We start from the raw sequence: 18,193 nt of genomic DNA, 5'->3' as shown, positions 1-18,193 counted from the left end.
CAACCCTGGATTTATTACCCAACGTTGCTCAATCAGTGGTGTGAGTTGGGGTGCAGACTATCTCTTTGTTTGGCCAATGCAGACACACTGTAAACGAAACACTGCGTATTCAGAAAGCTGTTTTGAAAACAAAGTTTACTTTTGCAATTCCGTTTGGTGGCGCTAGTGGTGCAGAAATTACATCAGCTTTATTATGTCACTTTTTTAGTTGTGTATGCTAAACACTTATTATTGGGACTATCCTCCATGAGCAATCTGAGTTTAAGCACCTTGTTCAAAGGCCCATAGGCAATAGTTTTGCATTAATGCATTAATAAGCATTCAACATTATTTACTCACCCTCATGTGATTCCAAACCTGTATGCTGTTGTTTTATTCTGTGATACACAAAAGTAGAATTTTTTTAATTGAACTTTACTGTTGTATGGCTTCAGAAGTCTCCAAATATAGTGCACAAATCATATGGACTACTTTTATGGTACTTTAAGGTTTGTTTGTTTGTTTGTTTTTTGACTGACATGGTCACTATAATCTGTTGGTACAAGGAAAAGTGCTGGATAAAGATTCTCCTTTTGTATTCCTTGGAATAAATAACAACATATGTGATGACACATGAAGGTGAGTTTAAATTTTTTCCTGTATTAAGTGCACTGTAAGCCACTTTAAATAAAAAAGTGTCTGCTAACTTAAGAATACCAATAATAGAAGGAAACTACAATGGACAGTCAGGACTGCTGAGATGATTATTGGTGCCCCCCTGCCCACACTCCAAGACCTGTGCATCTCCAGATTGAGGAAACCTGCAGGTAGAATCACTCTGGACCCCACACACCCTGCCCACTCCCTCTCTGAACTGTTGCCCTCTGGCCAGCGCTACAGAGCACTGAGCACCAGGACATCCAGGCACAAGAACAGTTTTTACCCTCAGGCCATTTTCCACATGAACTATTAAACTGCCTTCAATACTTCCCCATAGTGCAATAATGTAAATAAATATCTCATGTACAGATGTAAATTCACTTATATTTAAATAAATAACTGTACATACCCCTACCTTGCACATATATTACCACTTGCACATGTACATATGCCATTCTATGTTATATGTCCTATTTTTTTTGTATGTCTGTTTATACTCTTACCTTGTTTTATATTCTGTGTGTCACTCTAATGTTCTGTGTGCACTTGTTTCTCCTATAAAAATAAATAAATAAATAAAAATGTCCTTGTGTACGTGAGCACACTTGGCAATAAAGCTCATTCTGATTTCTGATTCTGATTTCTAATAAATGAGTAAATGGAGCGATTTCCTGTATTTTGCTCTGTTTTCTCCATTCTCCTCGTTAAGCCTGCTGTTACAGAGTGCTCTCAATCCAACCATAACTGAAAGCACTCAGTCTGTTCTCTGTTGTGGCTTTCTGTTTACTGAACTGGAAATTGGTGGTTTTCACTATTTTTTCTGCAGTACACTGGGAAACCACAAATGTTTATTATGAAGAGAAGACAAACACATTAAGCGTGTCCAAGCTGACGTGTGTTTCTTTGCAACTCATTTACTCTCAAGTGTTATGACCATCTCAGATATTTACATGCACTTGTGATTGATATCTCACATCATCAGTGGACACTGACATGGACTGTGAGGGATGCTGTACTCTTGGGCTATGTTTGGACTGCAGTGGGATCTCATTCTTATTTGTAGGCAATCGTATGTCAAGTGTTATTTTGGTATGTTTGGCTAGACACTGAAATGTACAATATCAAAATATTGAAAGCAACTGAAATGCAAAGCCATTTAAGGTATGTTCAACTGTGTAGAATCCTGTGAAGACTGGTCAGGACTGAAATTGCCAGAATCTTTGCGAGGGTACAGCTGCAGATGAACGAGTTTAATGCTCAGACACAATCCCACAGAGACACTCACATTTATAAATAAATGATGGAGAAACTTTGTCGAAGCAAGACCTTTTTTATGGCGAATTCATTTGTAAATGAGAGAGACTAATTCAAGTTGTAAATTGCAGTCTTTATATGGCTGACATTCATTATCATTTCAACAAAAGCTCAACAACTATGAAATATAAATGAAACACCTTTGATGTTACGGTGTAACACAATGTAACAAATATATCATAGCATTTGCCAGTCTGATCAAAATATTAATCAAGAAGGCGAGGTTAAACTAAAACTATTAAACTAATTTGCCTTGGTTCATTTGTCCCGCCTGTTTCACATCGAATGCCAAAGCAGAGCATACATAAAGCTGCAGCATAACTACAGCAGCAGACTTGCTATAAACACTGGAAGCATTTACTACGTAACAGCCATGGCTTTTTACAGAAAATAAGTGGTTTCTATGTAACTATGTATACTATTCAGAATAACGACCATAACTTATAAAATGGTTATCAGGAATGGGCCATTGATAAGTATTGCAAACATGATCGTCATGAAATCTTATTTACATGATGCTGGTGTAACATGATTTTTGTCATGTAGAGTCCAACAACACAATAAGCTTTGTTCCTTTAACGTCATAAATCAGTGGAGAAACTAAGTTTGTACATGAAGGGGGAGGGCGAGGATGTTTGAATGTTGTTCTGCACAACATAGGATGGCGAACATTAAGTTTGGCTCGATCACTTGGCTTTATAATATATTCAGAAATAAGTAATTATGTTCAACCACTGAATCTCTTTGTTCAAACACCCACCAAAACTTTTAAGAGATGAGTACTTTCATCACATAAAAAAGGACGCACTTCCCAAAATATATTAAAATGTTAACGGTAACACTTTACAATAAGGTTCCATTTGTTAACATTAGTTAACATGATCTAACAATGAACAATACCTTTACAGCATTTATTAAACTTGGTTAATGTTAATTTTAACATATAATAATACATTTTTTAAATCAAAAGTTGTATGTTAACATTAGTAAATGCACTATGAACTAACAATAAACAATTGCTGTCAAAATGCTGTAAACAATATATTGTTTGTTATTAGTTCATGATACCAAATGCATTAAATATTGTTAATAAAAGCCAAAAGTTTGGAATAATGTACAGATTTTGCTCTTATGGAAAGAAATGTATACTTTTATTCACCAAAGTGGCATTCAACTGATCACAATGTGTAATCAGGACATTAATAATGTGAAAAAATTACTATTACAGTTTGAAAAAAAAAAAATGTTCAGAACTTCTTAAACTACTTCAAAGAGTTCTCATCAAAAAATCCTCCACATGCAGCAATGACAGCTTTGCAGATCCTTGACATTCTAGCTGTCAGTTTGTCCAGATACTCAGGTGACATTTCACCCCATGCTTCCTGTGGCACTTGTCATAGGTATGGCTGTCTTGTCGGGCACTTCTCATGCACCTTACAGTCTAGCAGATCCCACAAAATCTCAATAGGGTTAAGATCCATAACACTCTTTTCCAATTATCTGTTGTCCAATGTCTGTTTCTTTGCCCACTCTAACCTTTTCTTTTTGTTTTTCTGTTTCAAAAGTGGCTTTTGCAATTCTTCCCATAAGGCCTGCACCCCTGAGTCTTCTCTTTACTGTTGTACATGAAACTGGTGTTGAGCGGATAGAATTCAATGAAGCTGTCAGCTGAGGATATGTGAGGCTTCTATTTCTCAAACTAGAGACTCTGATGTACTTATCCTCTTGTTTAGTACATCTAGCCTTCCACATCTCTTTCTGTACTTATTAGAGCCAGTTGTCCTTTGTCTTTGAAGACTGTAGTGTACACCTTTGTATGAAATCTTCAGTTTTTTCTGGCATTTCAAGCATTATATAGCCTTCATTCCTCAAAACAATGATTGACTGATGAGTTTCTAGAGAAAGCTGTTACTTTTTTGCCATTTTTGACCTAATATTGACCTTAAGACATTCCAGTCTATTGCTAGGGTTGGAAGGGTTACTTTTGAAACGTATTCCACTACAGATTACAGAATACATGCTGTAAAATGTAATTTGTAATGTATTCCGTTAGATTATTCAAGGTCAGTAACATATTCTAAATACTTTGGATTACTTCTTCAGCATTGGTAGATTTTTTCACTTGTTTTGACTATAAAAACTCTGCCAGTACAGTAAGACAAAATACACATGTTAAAAATACATTCTCTGAAAAATGTAAATATCTTATGCAGTGTTGTTTCTAAAACCAGATAAATCAAATTGATATTTTTACAGGAAAACAATACAAAAATTATTATCAAGAATAACATTTTTGCCCTAATATCAAAGGTCTAACTAGAAAAAAAGAAATTATGATTCAACATAAATTTTCTTGATTAAAAAAAAAATACGTGCCTGGTAATATGTGCATGTAAAATGGCTAGAAATAGCATGTTAGCTTAGCGTAAAGCTGACAATTTACACAAAGTTTATTTCTATTTCTTCTGCTCCAAACTTCAAACTTACTTCTCTGTCTGCTCGTATGAATTTAACACATCATAAGAAAGTGTTTCACTGCTGCTCAAATGCACTTTGGATTGGATTTATATGGATAATTTGAAACTACTAAATATTAAATTAAACAAATGACAATAAAATGCAAAGTAATGAGCTTCAGTAATCAAAATACTTTTTGAATGTAACTGTATTATAATGACCAATTATTTAATTTTAATATTATTACTCCCCAACCCTGTCTATTGCATACTATGGCAACTCAAAAACAAACACAAAGACAATGTTAAGTTTCATTTAATAAACCAAATAGCTTTCAACTGTGTTTGATATAATGGCAAGTGATTTTCTAGTACCAAATTAGCAATTTAGCATGATAACTCAAGGATAAGGTTTTGGAGTGAAAGCTGCTGGAAAAGGGGCCTGTCTAGATTTGAACAAAAATGACTTTTTTCAAATAGTGATGGTGCTGTTTTCTACACCAGTAATGTCCTGACTATACTTTGTGATCAGCTGAATGCCACTTTGGTGAATTAAAGTACTAGTTTCCTTCCGAAACAGCAAAATCTGTACATTATTCCAAACTTTTTGCTGCCAGTGTATATATTTATTTATACTGTATACATATTTTTTTAATATGGTGAAATGAGAATGATAAAAAATGTTACTATTTGGAATCAGAGCTAAAGTGACCAAATGTGAAACACATATCCCATGCAAGGGATGCAATCTCTGAAATGTGTGCCATTTAATGACTTCCTGTTTTGTGGTTTTTCCCTCTGCAGCCATGAAGATGGTGACGGAAGTGCCAATGGGTAGCAGAGGTCTCAGAATCACAGCCAAGGGACCAGATGTGATTGGTGAGATAATGCATATGCTTTAAATACACTGAAATAAATGAATTTGGCCTTAAGTAAATTCTGCATTGCTCTTTTAATTATTTGTAACAATGTTTTTGATTCTACTGAAAATAATAAGAGGTTTTCAGACAGATATCAACTGTGCTGTCTCATGCAGCTGAGGTCTGCACATCTGTGCATTACACTGTATTTGAGGGAGTGGCCATAAGCTCTTTCACATGAATATTTAATTATGTAGGAAAGGTATGGGGGCTTATGGGGAATGTCAATAGTTGTCAGTATTTAATAGGATTTATAGTTGTGTTTACAGCTCAGTTAGGGTTACCAATACTGTTGTGTTAAATTATAGTTTTGTTAAAGTCACCAATATGTTAGTGTTCCTTCTGATTAAGTTGGGCCTTGTTCAGTTGGTGGAATTAGTTCTAAATGCTAGATCGTAGTTGTGATCCTGTGTGTGGGTTGTGCTGTACTCAGAAGAGTTCATTTTCAGCCTCATATAATTTGACTCATTTTGCAGAATTAAATAGACTTGGTATTACTGACTTTGCTTTATTGTATAACTGAGCCAGCAGTGTTACATAAGGATAACTTTTGCTGCATTTTTACAATTAAAAATTTAAATGGAGGTCTGAGCTCTCTGTCATAGTTTTTAGGCCAGTTCCTTTATTGTACCTCTCTGTTTGGAACATCTTTGCCTCTTTAAGGAAGTTGTGACAGTGCAGCTCATCAGAGGCACCTAAAATTCACTTTCCAAAGAGCTCTTCCAACAACTGAAATATAAGTCTTAACTTCACAATACTTCCATAGTGACACTGCTGAACTGCATATAACAGTCGCCTAGTGTAGTAGCATAGTGTGGGAATGCATATGGATTTTCTATCTGTATTTAGCTTGAAAGACCAAAAAAAAAAAAAAAAAAAAGGGAGAGAAAGAGAGAGAGATTTCCTATTACCTGAGTGGGACTGGCAAATGCCAAGAGGTTTGAGGGAACTTTGGGATAGAACAGAAGAATGGAGCGTTCATGCAGGCTAATTTGCGGTGGCTGAGAGCCCAGCACTATGAAGACGGGGCCAACAATCTACCAGACTTCCATAACAGACACGTGGGCTATGCTGAAGTCCAATCCCAGTGAGCTGAACCACATCCGAAAGATGCACACCCAAACGTATACACACTTCCATACCTCAGCAATCCTTTGATTCCCTGTTCTCAACACACATCGATATCTAAGCCCTCTAACCTATCCAGCTTTGTTTTTATAGCTTTTACCTTATTGGTTGCAAAATCTAATTTAGGGCATTTAGTGGATGTTTGACTTGTCAGATGTTTCAAAAATGGGGTTCGAATGACCTGAAAATTAAATTCACCAGCTATCCCAAAGCTCACATAATGAATCAGGAAATGTTCTCCATACAGAAAATGCCTTACAGGAGAAAAGACTAAAGAAAATCAAAAGAAAACAGAACTGTAATGATCCAATACATAACATTCAAGTTCATGAACTTGGAGGAAACTAAATCGGAAGCCTTATAGATCTATATAATCACATTTCCTATAGAGTGAGTCAAGGTAGGATTTCTGCATAGAGACATTTTATATACTGTATGAATAGCTTTTTTAATTGTTTCAAGTTGTAAAATATCAAACTGGTTTCTGTTGTTCTTGATGATTTAATTGATACACTGTCTTTGGAATAATTGCAGATCCTTAAATAGCAGAGTAAATTACAGTAAATAGAGTCGGCAGAGTAAGTAAAGAGCATTGAGTAACTCTGAGCAGAAGGTAAACAGGTAAGCAGAAATAACAAACAACTGGTCAAAATGACATGAAAACAGCAGCAGCTGGATATTATTATACCCTCTTCTCAAAACAACTCACCAGGAGGTTTATTTTCCACGTCAGTCATTCTTTACTTCTAGTGGGTGACTTCTGATAAAGTTGGCAGTCAATTACATTTAACATGCATTCACTTAAACAAGCTGTTTGAATTTAAGATTTTTCTATGATGTGGTAAGTTACAGATTGAAAGGCCGTTAGGAACTTAATGTGAGCGTGAAAGATCTCAACGCCCCTGCTGTTAATACAAAGATTGTAATGTTTATTTTTATTTCACATTCTTCCAGATAAGACTCAAAGTCAACTTGAAACTCTGTTTGCAACCCTAGATCATTTTCGTAATCTAACAAATTTCCAAGTGAAACATGATATTCAGTGTGGACAAAATGTAAGGGGACTTGATTTTTTTTCAACTGGGAATTATCTGGATCATGAAAAGTGGGCGTTATTTACCAGAATGGATCTTGGTGGTTGAAGGGGAGGGGTTAAAAAGAGGAATTTTTGATCCTAGCCGAAAAGTCATTTCAGAGAAAATTATTACATTTTAATTACAAAAAAACATTCTTTTATTTGGAATAATGTGCACAAATGAATCATGCACAGTAAGACCATGAACATATATTAAGAAAGTAAATATGGTCAATTTTGATTTCATTTTGACTTTAAATGTGAATATAATAATTAAAAAAAAAAAAAGAAATTTTTTTTTTTTTTTTTTTTTTTTTTTAATCATACCAAAGTTCACTGCATACCTTTTCATGTCAAATTGGACTTGTGGTCTGTTGGTTAGTGCACATGCTCGGTGAGCTGTGGCGCTCATACCGAAAGTTCAAATCTGGTTTATGGCATTTCCCAATCCTGTTCCATCATACAGTGCCGTTTCTACTTGCCTTACAATAAAAAGTGGCAAAAAGACCAACAATCATATCATACAGTAAGACATTTCACTAATTGGTGTAGTAACAGTCTGTTCATTGACTATCTGGAACTGGAAGGTACTTGTCGAAATCACAAGCTCCAATCAGATTGTTCTTCCAAAAGTGTAAAAGTTTTTATCAGTCCACTTGGAAACAAAATTGTGTTAAAAACAGGTACATGGATGATATTAAAAGTCCTTGTGAAGAATACCTAATCACTGGATTTTAAAATTTTGTGTGCTTTTGGCTTCAAAGCTTTGAAAGATACTAAAGAGTTTTGTTTGATGCACTCAGAAGCAACTGGATATTAATGAACAGGGGTGCGTTTTCCAAAAGCATTGTTAGCCAACTATGGTCACAAGTTCCATCGTTACCAACATAGTTCAACGATCTAGTGTTTCCCGAAACCGTAGTTCCAACGAATATTCGCAAACAACATCACGAAGTTGTGTGATTTGAACTTCATAATTTCACTTCACTGAGGCATCTGTATCTTTTATCCCATATATATATATATATATATATATATATATATATATATATATATATATATATATATATATATATATATATATATAAAATTCTGTCAACACTTTAACAACGTTTACATGCACTTAAGAAAACTGCTTATTCCTGGGTTTTGCAGGAAGCGGTGTTCAGAAACGTCCCGTAAACATGATTGCAGCTGTTTAGGGATTAAATGCTGTTCAACGATTTGGTGTTTCCCAAAACATTTGCATACAGCATCGCAAAGTTGTGTGGTTGGAACTACAGCTCTTTACCTGTGGTTTTAATTTGCTGTGTGGACATAATTTCACTTTGCTGAGGCTTCTATATCTTTTATTCCATATATATATATATATATATATATATATATATATATATCTATATATATCTATCTATCTATCTATATATATATATATATATATATATAGATAGATAGATAGATATCTATATATATATATATATTATTCTGTCAACACTCTAACAACATTTACATGCACTTCAGAAAACTGATTATTTCCGGGTTTTGCAGGAAGTGGCGTTCTGAAACGTCCCATAAACACGAATGCAGCTGTTTAGGGATTAAAGGCTGTTAAGAGAAAGCACTTTAATACAGTTTCTGTCGGAGAACACTGCTTATGTGTCCATGTTAACGAATAAGTGAAGTTCTTATATGTTTTTGAAGGGTGCGCAATTGCGTATGTGCTCAAGTGTGTCAGGGGAATCCCAGAGTCTGATGTAAAGGGGAACCCCACTATTGGAGCTCAATTTATCTGTCGCATTTACATAGTGCACGCATCTTTCATGTCTTCAGCAGCTTTTGTGCATTAAACTCTGGAGGATGTGTAAATAAGCTACTATAATTTGATATCCGCAGAATGTATTACTCTACCACCTGTGTAACATCATTGATGAAAGCTCTTTATTATTAAACCAACGTTGTTCGAACGATGGATGTGTGACATATTACGGTTTTGGGAAACAGTCCTAACTAGCTAGTATTATTTTTTTCAATGATGCATCGTACTATGGTGGTTAAGCAGTGAGTTATGTAGTTATATAGGAAACGAATCCACAAACTGTATATTCCACTTCGTTTTCTGTATGGAAAGACAGTCTTTACACATTTCTGCTATTTTAACTAGGTTTTCTACACAACAATTTGCAGAGACTGCTGCTGGTCTATTATGGTGGTATCATCTACTTCAGTTAAACCTGCCCGCTAAACAGCAAGTAAAGACAAAAACATACTGTGATTGGTCACTTTTTATGTCTGTCAGAATATACTGTAGTCTTCCTGTCTAAGTGGGCAGTACTTAACCAGAATAAGCTTTAAAGTGAACCAGAATTTGTGCTGTCTTTGGTCATTCATTGATTGATAAGGTGTTCATTTTACGTATATGCAAAAATGTAATGATTAAATGCCAAATTTCAGTTATCGAAGCCCATGCACCTAACAGCAAGAGAGAGGAGGTCGTGTTCAGCTCTTCTGGTTCTCACACTCTGGGTAACAACACTGTGGAGTACCAGAGAGGAGCAGATAGACAAACCCTCCGCTGCTTTGGACCGCTTTCTGCAGATTTCACCATTAAGGTGGGTGACCGAAGGCTAGTGACGAGTTTTATCAACAGGTAGTGCTAGAAAATCATTCTTTTTGTTGGACAGCCTAAGTTATTTACTTGAATTACCCTTTAGATTCTAAAGCAATAGTTCACCCAACAAATTACAATTTTGTAATAATTTTGTCATCCTTATGTTCCAATCCTGTATTATTTTCTTAATGATGTGAAATGCAAAAACAGAATGTTATGCACTATGTTTTGATTCCTCTTTTCCATATCATTGAAGTAGATGGTTATTTACACTGCCCAACCGCCAAAAGGTGTTGTTTTTTGTATGAAACAAATAAAAATTAAAGGCATTATTCACTAAAAATCTTCCTCTCTGCTGCAGCTCTCAAATTACACTTGTGTTTGTGTCTATTACAAAAAATATGGTGCCTTTAGATGTGACACCACAGGTTTGATATTATTGATATCAAACTCCATTGGTTCTTGCGTCATGTGATGGGAAAACTGTGTTTGATAATGTTGCAGGACATTTCAAAGGAACACATTTTGTCAAGTGAAATTAATTTCTCTGTGTAGGAAACCTGTGAATGACAACAAAACCCATTTATACTTGAAAGCCACAAGAGAATAAGTGTTTACCTGCTTGAAACTGTCTGTGAGGAACTGTAAACAAACAACACTATAATCGTATCAGATATTTCTCATTCAAGCCCACGACATTCACCTTCATGATTAGCCGGGACTCACGACACTATGGCTTTACAGCAATTGAACATAACTCAATACTTTAGTTAATTGAAACAGTATGCAAAGGCTGTTTAACTAATCATCACAGCTCCAGAAATCAAGACTAGACCATATTCAGTGGCAAATAATGCATGCTGCATTTCATATGGAACCAACGACGTCACGTCATTTTTGGAATTGGACTGTGGCCCTATGAGGAAATTTGGTTCTTATTATACATGGTAAAATGATTTGGTTTTTAAAAATGAATGGCTTTTATCTTGTAATGGCTCTCTTTGTTTTGCGACGTGACAAAGAATGTGACCATTGAAGGTAACCTTAGTAATTATTTGCTAGTAGCTAAACTTTTAAACAGAAAGAAATGTACGCTCATATGAGATGAAGACTTCAGTCATATCAGTCAAAAAAGCTGCATATGTACTGTACATACACTATATTGCCAAAAGTATTCGCTCATCTGCCTTTAGACGCATATGAACTTAAGTGACATCCCATTCTTAATCCATAGGGTTTAATATGACGTCGGCCCACCCTTTGCAGCTATAACAGCTTCAACTCTTCTGGGAAGGCTTTCCACAAGGTTTAGGAGTGTGTTTATGGGAATTTTTGACCATTCTTCCAGAAGCGCATTTGTGAGGTCAGACACTGATGTTGCACGAGAAGGCCTGGCTCGCAGTCTTCGCTCTAATTCATCCCAAAAGTGCTCTATCGGGTTGAGGTCAGGACTCTGTGCAGGCCAGTCAAGTTCTTCCACACCAAACTCGCTCATCCATGTCTTTATGGACCTTGCTTTGTGCACTGGTGCACAGTCATGTTGGAACAGGAAGGGGCCATCCCCAAATTGTTCCCACAAAGTTGGGAGCATGGAATTGTCCAAAATCTCTTGGTATGCTGAAGCATTCAGAGTTCCTTTCACTGGAACTAAGGGGCCAAGCCCAGCTCCTGAAAAACAACCCCACACCATAATCCCCCTCCACCAAACTTCACAGTTGGCACAATGCAGTCAGACAAGTACCGTTCTCCTGGCAACCGCCAAACCCAGACTCGTCCATCAGATTGCCAGATGGAGAAGCGTGATTCGTCACTCCAGAGAACGCGTCTCCACTGCTCTAGAGTCCAGTGGCGGCGTGCTTTACACCACTGCATCCGACGCTTTGCATTGCACTTGGTGATGTATGGCTTGGATGCAGCTGCTCGGCCATGGAAACCCATTCCATGAAGCTCTCTACGCACTGTTCTTGAGCTAATCTGAAGGCCACATGAACTTTGGAGGTCTGTAGCGATTGACTCTGCAGAAAGTTGGCGACCTCTGCGCACTATGCGCCTCAGCATCCGCTGACCCCGCTCTGTCATTTTACGTGGCCTACCACTTCGTGGCTGAGTTCCTGTCATTCCCAATCGCTTCCACTTTGTTATAATACCACTGACAGTTGACTGTGGAATATTTAGTAGCGAGGAAATTTCACGACTGGACTTGTTGCACAGGTGGCATCCTATCACAGTACCATGCTGGAATTCACTGAGCTCCTGAGAGCGGCCCATTCTTTCACAAATGTTTGTAGAAGCAGTCTGCATGCCTAGGTGCTTCATTTTATACACCTGTGGCCATGGAAGTGATTGGAACACCTGAATTCAATTATTTGGATGGGTGAGCGAATACTTTTGGCAATATAGTGTATGTACATAAGTATATATGGTACTGGGAGCTTATTCATGAGTGCCACCATGTTGAGATCATATGACCAGGCGAATATTACTCTTTGTAATTGGACTTATTCACTCGTGTAATAAATGAATCATGGATGACTGAGAATAGCACATATCTACAATGGCTTTGGCAACTGAGAACTTGCGTGATGCTGCATCTATATCACTAAGAGTCAGCATAACGTAAACACAATACAGTATTACTGAGTGCACCTTTAAAAATAAACTTAAAAGTACCGATTTGGATCAGTCAGATAATGAGTGAATTTTGGCCAGAGACTAATTAGCAGAGATGGGCCACTTCTATTAAAATGAATGGGAGATATTGGAATGCCCAATAGTCAACGTATATAGAAAGGAAGTCCCACCTTACAGGTAGAAGAGCTGATCACCTTTTAAATACAGATATTGTCTGTCAATAAACTCGAGAATGAGCATGCACATTAGGTAAAATGGGAAAATTGTGTTTTTTAGTGTAATCTGAGGAAAAGAAGCACAATTTATGATACCAGTGTTGTCAGATTTTACTGCTGATTTGAAATATATTCTTTGATCGTAATCTTAACCGTTTTGGAGATTTCGGTCTTTCCCAATTCAAATAGATAGGAACTACACTTGTATGCCACTTGTTTACATCGAAAAAATAGCTGCCCGAGAGCATTTCAAAGATGGCCATCAGTGGACTGACTTGCTAAAAAAGACTTTGATTTGGCTCTTGTCAGGTGAAGTATGCTGGCACTAAAGACACAGTTATGCAGTTCATGTTCTACCAGCCCATTCGCTACCAGTGGAGGGAGACTGACTTCTTTCCCTGCTCTGTAACCTGTGGAGGAGGTAAGAGTTATTGATTGTTCTCCTTGATAAATCTGGTTTGATAGTTAGCAGACTCTTTTAACTAAAGCAACTTACTACAGGGACAGTCCTCCAGAGCAACTTGTGGTTAAGCACAGTTTGTGAATTACATTTGTGAATTGTACTGTGCATAGTATTCAATGGATTAAACCATGCATATTTAAAGTAAGTAATTATTTTCAGTGCAAATATGCCTCTTTGCTATGCCAAGTAGACTAATTTTAGATTGGACCTAATTCCCAAAACTCAGCATGGCACAATTAACTTTGACCAGTGAGCCAAGTGTCAACATTCTTAAAGAATTTTTGTGAAATAGCCTATTCAGGCAAATGCGACTTTAAGCGAGTGCGGAAGTACCTACTTCTACTATAGTCTATATGCACTTTGACTAACTTGTAATCAAACTTTTGTTATGAAAACATTGTTTGAAAACTGTATTTTAATGTACATTATGTAATATGTTGTATTCAAACTTAGAATACTGTATGTAATTTTTAAGACAACTTTGACATTATGTGTTCAAGCCTCAAAGGGATAGTTCACCAAAAATTGAAAATTCTCTCATCATTTACTCACCCTCATGCTATCCTTGATGTGTATGACTTTCTTTCTTCTGCAGAACCCAAACACAGATTTTAGAAGAATATTTCAGCTCTGTAGGTCCATACAATGCAAGTGAATGGTGACCAGACCTTTCAAGCTCAAAAAATCGCATATAGGCAGCATACAGGTAACCCATATGACTCAGTGGTTAAATTTGTGACTCCAGAAGTGATATGATAGGTGTGGGTGAGAAACAGATCAATATTTAAGTCCTTTTTCACTATAAATCTCCACTTTCGCAAAATTCAAATTCAAGACCACTGGAGTCATATGGGTTACTTTTACCATAACTGTCTGTGCTTTTTGGAGCTTTAAAGTGCTGATCACCATTCACTTGCCTTGTATGGACCTACATAGCTGAAATATTCTTCTAAAAATCTTAATTAGTGTTCAGCAGAGGAAAGAAAGTCATACACTTCTGGAATGGTATGAAAGTGAGTAAATGATGAGAGAATTTTCATTTTTGGGTGAACTATCCCTTTAATATGGGTTAAGTTTTGGTCCTAAAATGGCACATTTACCACAATGCTACAGCCACCAGATCAAAGCCTAGTGAGCTGCCTTGCTATTTACTGTCTACATAGGCAGCCTTCTGAGGCAGCACCGTAACTGAGTTGGAAATTGAATACTCTTCATACTGTAGGTAGCAACTCCGAGTTCCACACAAATACTGTATCATTCCACATGAGAGACTCAAATCACCATTGATTCTAGTAGAGTTACAATGTTGCTAAGCTAAAATGCAATACACTAAGCATAAAAAATACATAACACAATCTATTGGTCAAAATTTGCTTTGTCATATATCCACCCTTTTGGCTTATCTTGAAAGACAGTGATTATGTAGGTCATTGAACACGTTGGGATTAGCATTACTTTTGATGTCCTTTGTCTTGCCCCTGAAGGTTATCAGCTCAATTCAGCTGATTGCATGGACATTCGTTACAACAAAGTGGTTGCGGAGCATCTATGCCACAGCTACCCAGAGAACACCAAACCTAAGCCCAAACTGAAGGAGTGCAACATGGATCCCTGCCTTGAAAGGTTGCTTCTGTCTCAGTATCTGCAAGACACCCTTAATGACATAACACAAGTTAACACGAGTTCATCTGTAAAGAATAGACCTGATTAAACCACAGTAGATGACTTCCTATGCATGAGCTTATAATGTCATTATTTATATTAGCGTGGGTAATTGCTTAAAGGGCTAATGGTTTTTATTTCTCTGCAGTGATGGCTTCAAGGAAGTGATGCCCTACGACCATTTCCAACCTCTTCCACGGTGTGGAATCAATTACAGTTTACAACACACTACAAGACATAAAACACACCACACTTACCGCTCACATACTGATGGAGATCATGAAAGCTAATAAGTCTTTTATAGTGGACTTTAGATAACTGAACACATTTACTACACATTTATTCTCATACGTAGAAACATATAATTTATAAAGGAATGCTTTAAGCCGTCTCTGGTTCTAAAAGTCATCATGAAATGACATTCGCGACCCGTTTTATTTTATTTGACCCATTTCGAGTGCAACATGATATTCAACAAGAAAAATAATGTAAGGAGGGACTTAAAGGGAATTAATGAAAGGGATCGTGAAAAGTGGTCTCTATGTGACAGGTGGTTGGAGGAGAGAGGTTAAAAAAGTGTGAGGAATTTGTGACATCAGCTGTAAAAGGACAGTGATTTCAAAAGCAGAGCAAGTTATTATATTTTGATGAAAGATCACAAAATGTTTTTTTATTCCTTCGGAATAGTGTGCACTGTTGGATCATGCACACACATCACGCCTTTTTTAATTATTTTTAAATGTTCCTTTAGGTTCACTTATAATATTAGTAAAGGTTTTTGCACAAAAAAACAGTCATATATTTGTAAAACATGATAATTTTCCACCCTCATTCTGATCCTCTGTCAGAAATGCTCGGTTTTGGTGCTGCTTCTCCTTTAAGACTTGACAGTACACGCCCACAATTATGATTGGCTCTCTACTCTTGATTGACCTGCTCACTCTAAGTGCCATGTCACTGCTCACTGCTACTAGGCAGGCTATGGAAGTGATTAAAGTAGGCATTGATGTGTTGTTGTGGAGGTGGTTCAGAGATGGAAAGTAACGAATTACAACTGCTCTCATTACTCTACTTGAGTAAATTTTTCATTACTTTTTTAAGTATAAATAAATAATAGTACTTTTACTTGAGTTATTTAAAAATGAAGTATTTAACTTTGCTACAGTTATATTTCACCACAATTACAAAGTACAAAAAAATACATAATATTTCTGAATTTTTGGGAAGAAGAAAGTTATAAACGCTAAATCTAAAACTAGTTTAAATATAAACTAAAACGTGCTGTTCGCAGCACGATGGAAGCCCACAGAGCACAGCATCATGAGCACAGCAGCTTGCATAAACTGTCGCTGGTGTCCTCTCTTCTCTAGCTTCTTCAAGACTTTCTGCCCTGTCACTATACAAGAACTGTAATACTGTGATTTTCTGCATATTTTTTTTATTCTGGAAAGGAGTCGTTCATTCAGGTACACGAGAGCCGTTTTAACACATTTAACCACTGATCAATCTTCACTTGTTTTGAAAGTAGGCAATGTTTTAACTGTGTCAAACATTAACACAATGTAGTTTGACATATATGTGGGGATATCTTGTTTACTTGCTACTATATATATAAACAAACTATTAAATACCTTAGAAAGATACAATGCCAGTACTGTCAGAAATTAATGGGGACTGAAAATACCACCGAAATTCAAAATATGGGGGCAAAAAATGCCCACGCAACGAGTTCCCGTGTTTTATTAATAATATCTGATATAATTACAATTACATACATTGCAATCTTCTTTTGACTTTTCACTGAACTTTTTTTTTCCTGTTGTCCGGTTCATCGCACCATCTCGCACACAGACGGCTCTCCGCTTCTATCAATCCGCATCAATTCTGTATTGTACTCCCGCGTTAAATTCCGTAACCTTTCGCCCCTCTTATTCAAAATAAATTGTGCTAGCGGGCAACACTCTCGCTCACGGTGCTGTACTGTACTTCCCTGCCCTGTGCTGCTGTTTATCTGTCTGAAATGCCTCACCCACTAGAGGCCAAAAGTGTGCAAGGGATTGATGTTATATAAAGAAAGTACAAAACATAATGTAACCAAATGCTAGAATTTGCTTAATAATAATAATAATGTTAATTAAGACTTTATTATTACAACTGTAATACAATAATACATATACAGAACAACCACTTTTAGTGTTTAAATCAATCATATCTCTCACTAAACACTGTGAAATGTTTATTTTTGCCTTGTTTTATTCATCTGGCATGTAGGAGTTGATAACAGTTTGCTTAATAATCTGATTTCATATCTGGATAATTGCTGCAATATCATAGAGGATAAATTTCCTCCTCTATGATATTGCTTTATATTAGTTCTGTACAGTATGTTAATTTAATAACCAAAATACTTGGGCATACGTGAATGAGAATAAACCCGAAATAGGAATGTGCTTCAGTCACAATGCACATTATGTAGTGTAGAGACGATTTAGAGATATTTATAATGTAACAAATGGCTATTTCTATTTAAATAAATGTTGTATTATTAAAATTTTCTGTTTGTCCAAGAATCCTCTTGCAGCAATGCAGGTCTTTGGCATTTAGAAGCTGCTAGTTTAGGACCTGTGAGGAGTCTGTTTCTCAAACTAGAGACTGTGATTTACTTGTCTTTTTGTTGTGCATCTGGCCATCCACTTCCCTCTCTATCCTGGTTAGAGATTCTTTTTTCAAAACAGTAATGCATGGAATAGCCTTCATCTCTCTAAAACAATAGACTTTAGGAGATAAAAGAATTTCAGGAGAAATGTTTCTTTTTACCTATTTTTAAAACCAAAATTTGACTTGCAAGTGTAAAGAAACTTGTAAGAACTCAATACCTCAGCAAATGGGGAAAAACCCCATTTTCGGCATGGTAGCGCAACCATTTTCAATTGTTCTAATAATAAGAACATTTTCTTGAGTACCAAATTAGCACTTTAGAATGCTTTTGTAAGGAATAGGTGACACAGTATATGTTTGCCATCACGGGTAAAGAAAAAATTTAATAAATATCACTTAAAACAATTATTTCAAACCGTAATAATAT

General features: G+C 36.3%; 1 protein-coding gene across 3 annotated transcripts in view; it reads left to right on the top strand.

Annotated features, from left to right (window-relative positions):
• LOC127450729 (ADAMTS-like protein 3) overlaps window positions 1-18,193 on the top strand; it is a 283,685-nt gene that overhangs the window by 169,221 nt on the left and 96,271 nt on the right. For all 3 annotated transcript variants that reach the window (XR_007899028.1, XR_007899027.1, XM_051715045.1), the window contains exons 8-12: window positions 5,214-5,288; window positions 9,981-10,138; window positions 13,293-13,404; window positions 14,931-15,069; window positions 15,257-15,307. Coding sequence is in view for 1 of the 3 variants with exons in the window: in XM_051715045.1 (XP_051571005.1) it covers window positions 5,214-5,288; window positions 9,981-10,138; window positions 13,293-13,404; window positions 14,931-15,069; window positions 15,257-15,307 (535 nt within the window). In the remaining 2 variants the exon portion in view is untranslated. The remainder of the gene's footprint in view (window positions 1-5,213; window positions 5,289-9,980; window positions 10,139-13,292; window positions 13,405-14,930; window positions 15,070-15,256; window positions 15,308-18,193) is intronic.

The sequence above is a fragment of the Myxocyprinus asiaticus genome, chromosome 2 (assembly GCF_019703515.2).
Source record: "Myxocyprinus asiaticus isolate MX2 ecotype Aquarium Trade chromosome 2, UBuf_Myxa_2, whole genome shotgun sequence".
Lineage (NCBI taxonomy): Eukaryota > Metazoa > Chordata > Actinopteri > Cypriniformes > Catostomidae > Myxocyprinus > Myxocyprinus asiaticus.
The sequence above is the reverse complement of the archived record's forward strand: the minus strand, read 5'-3'. Positions and strand labels throughout refer to the sequence as shown.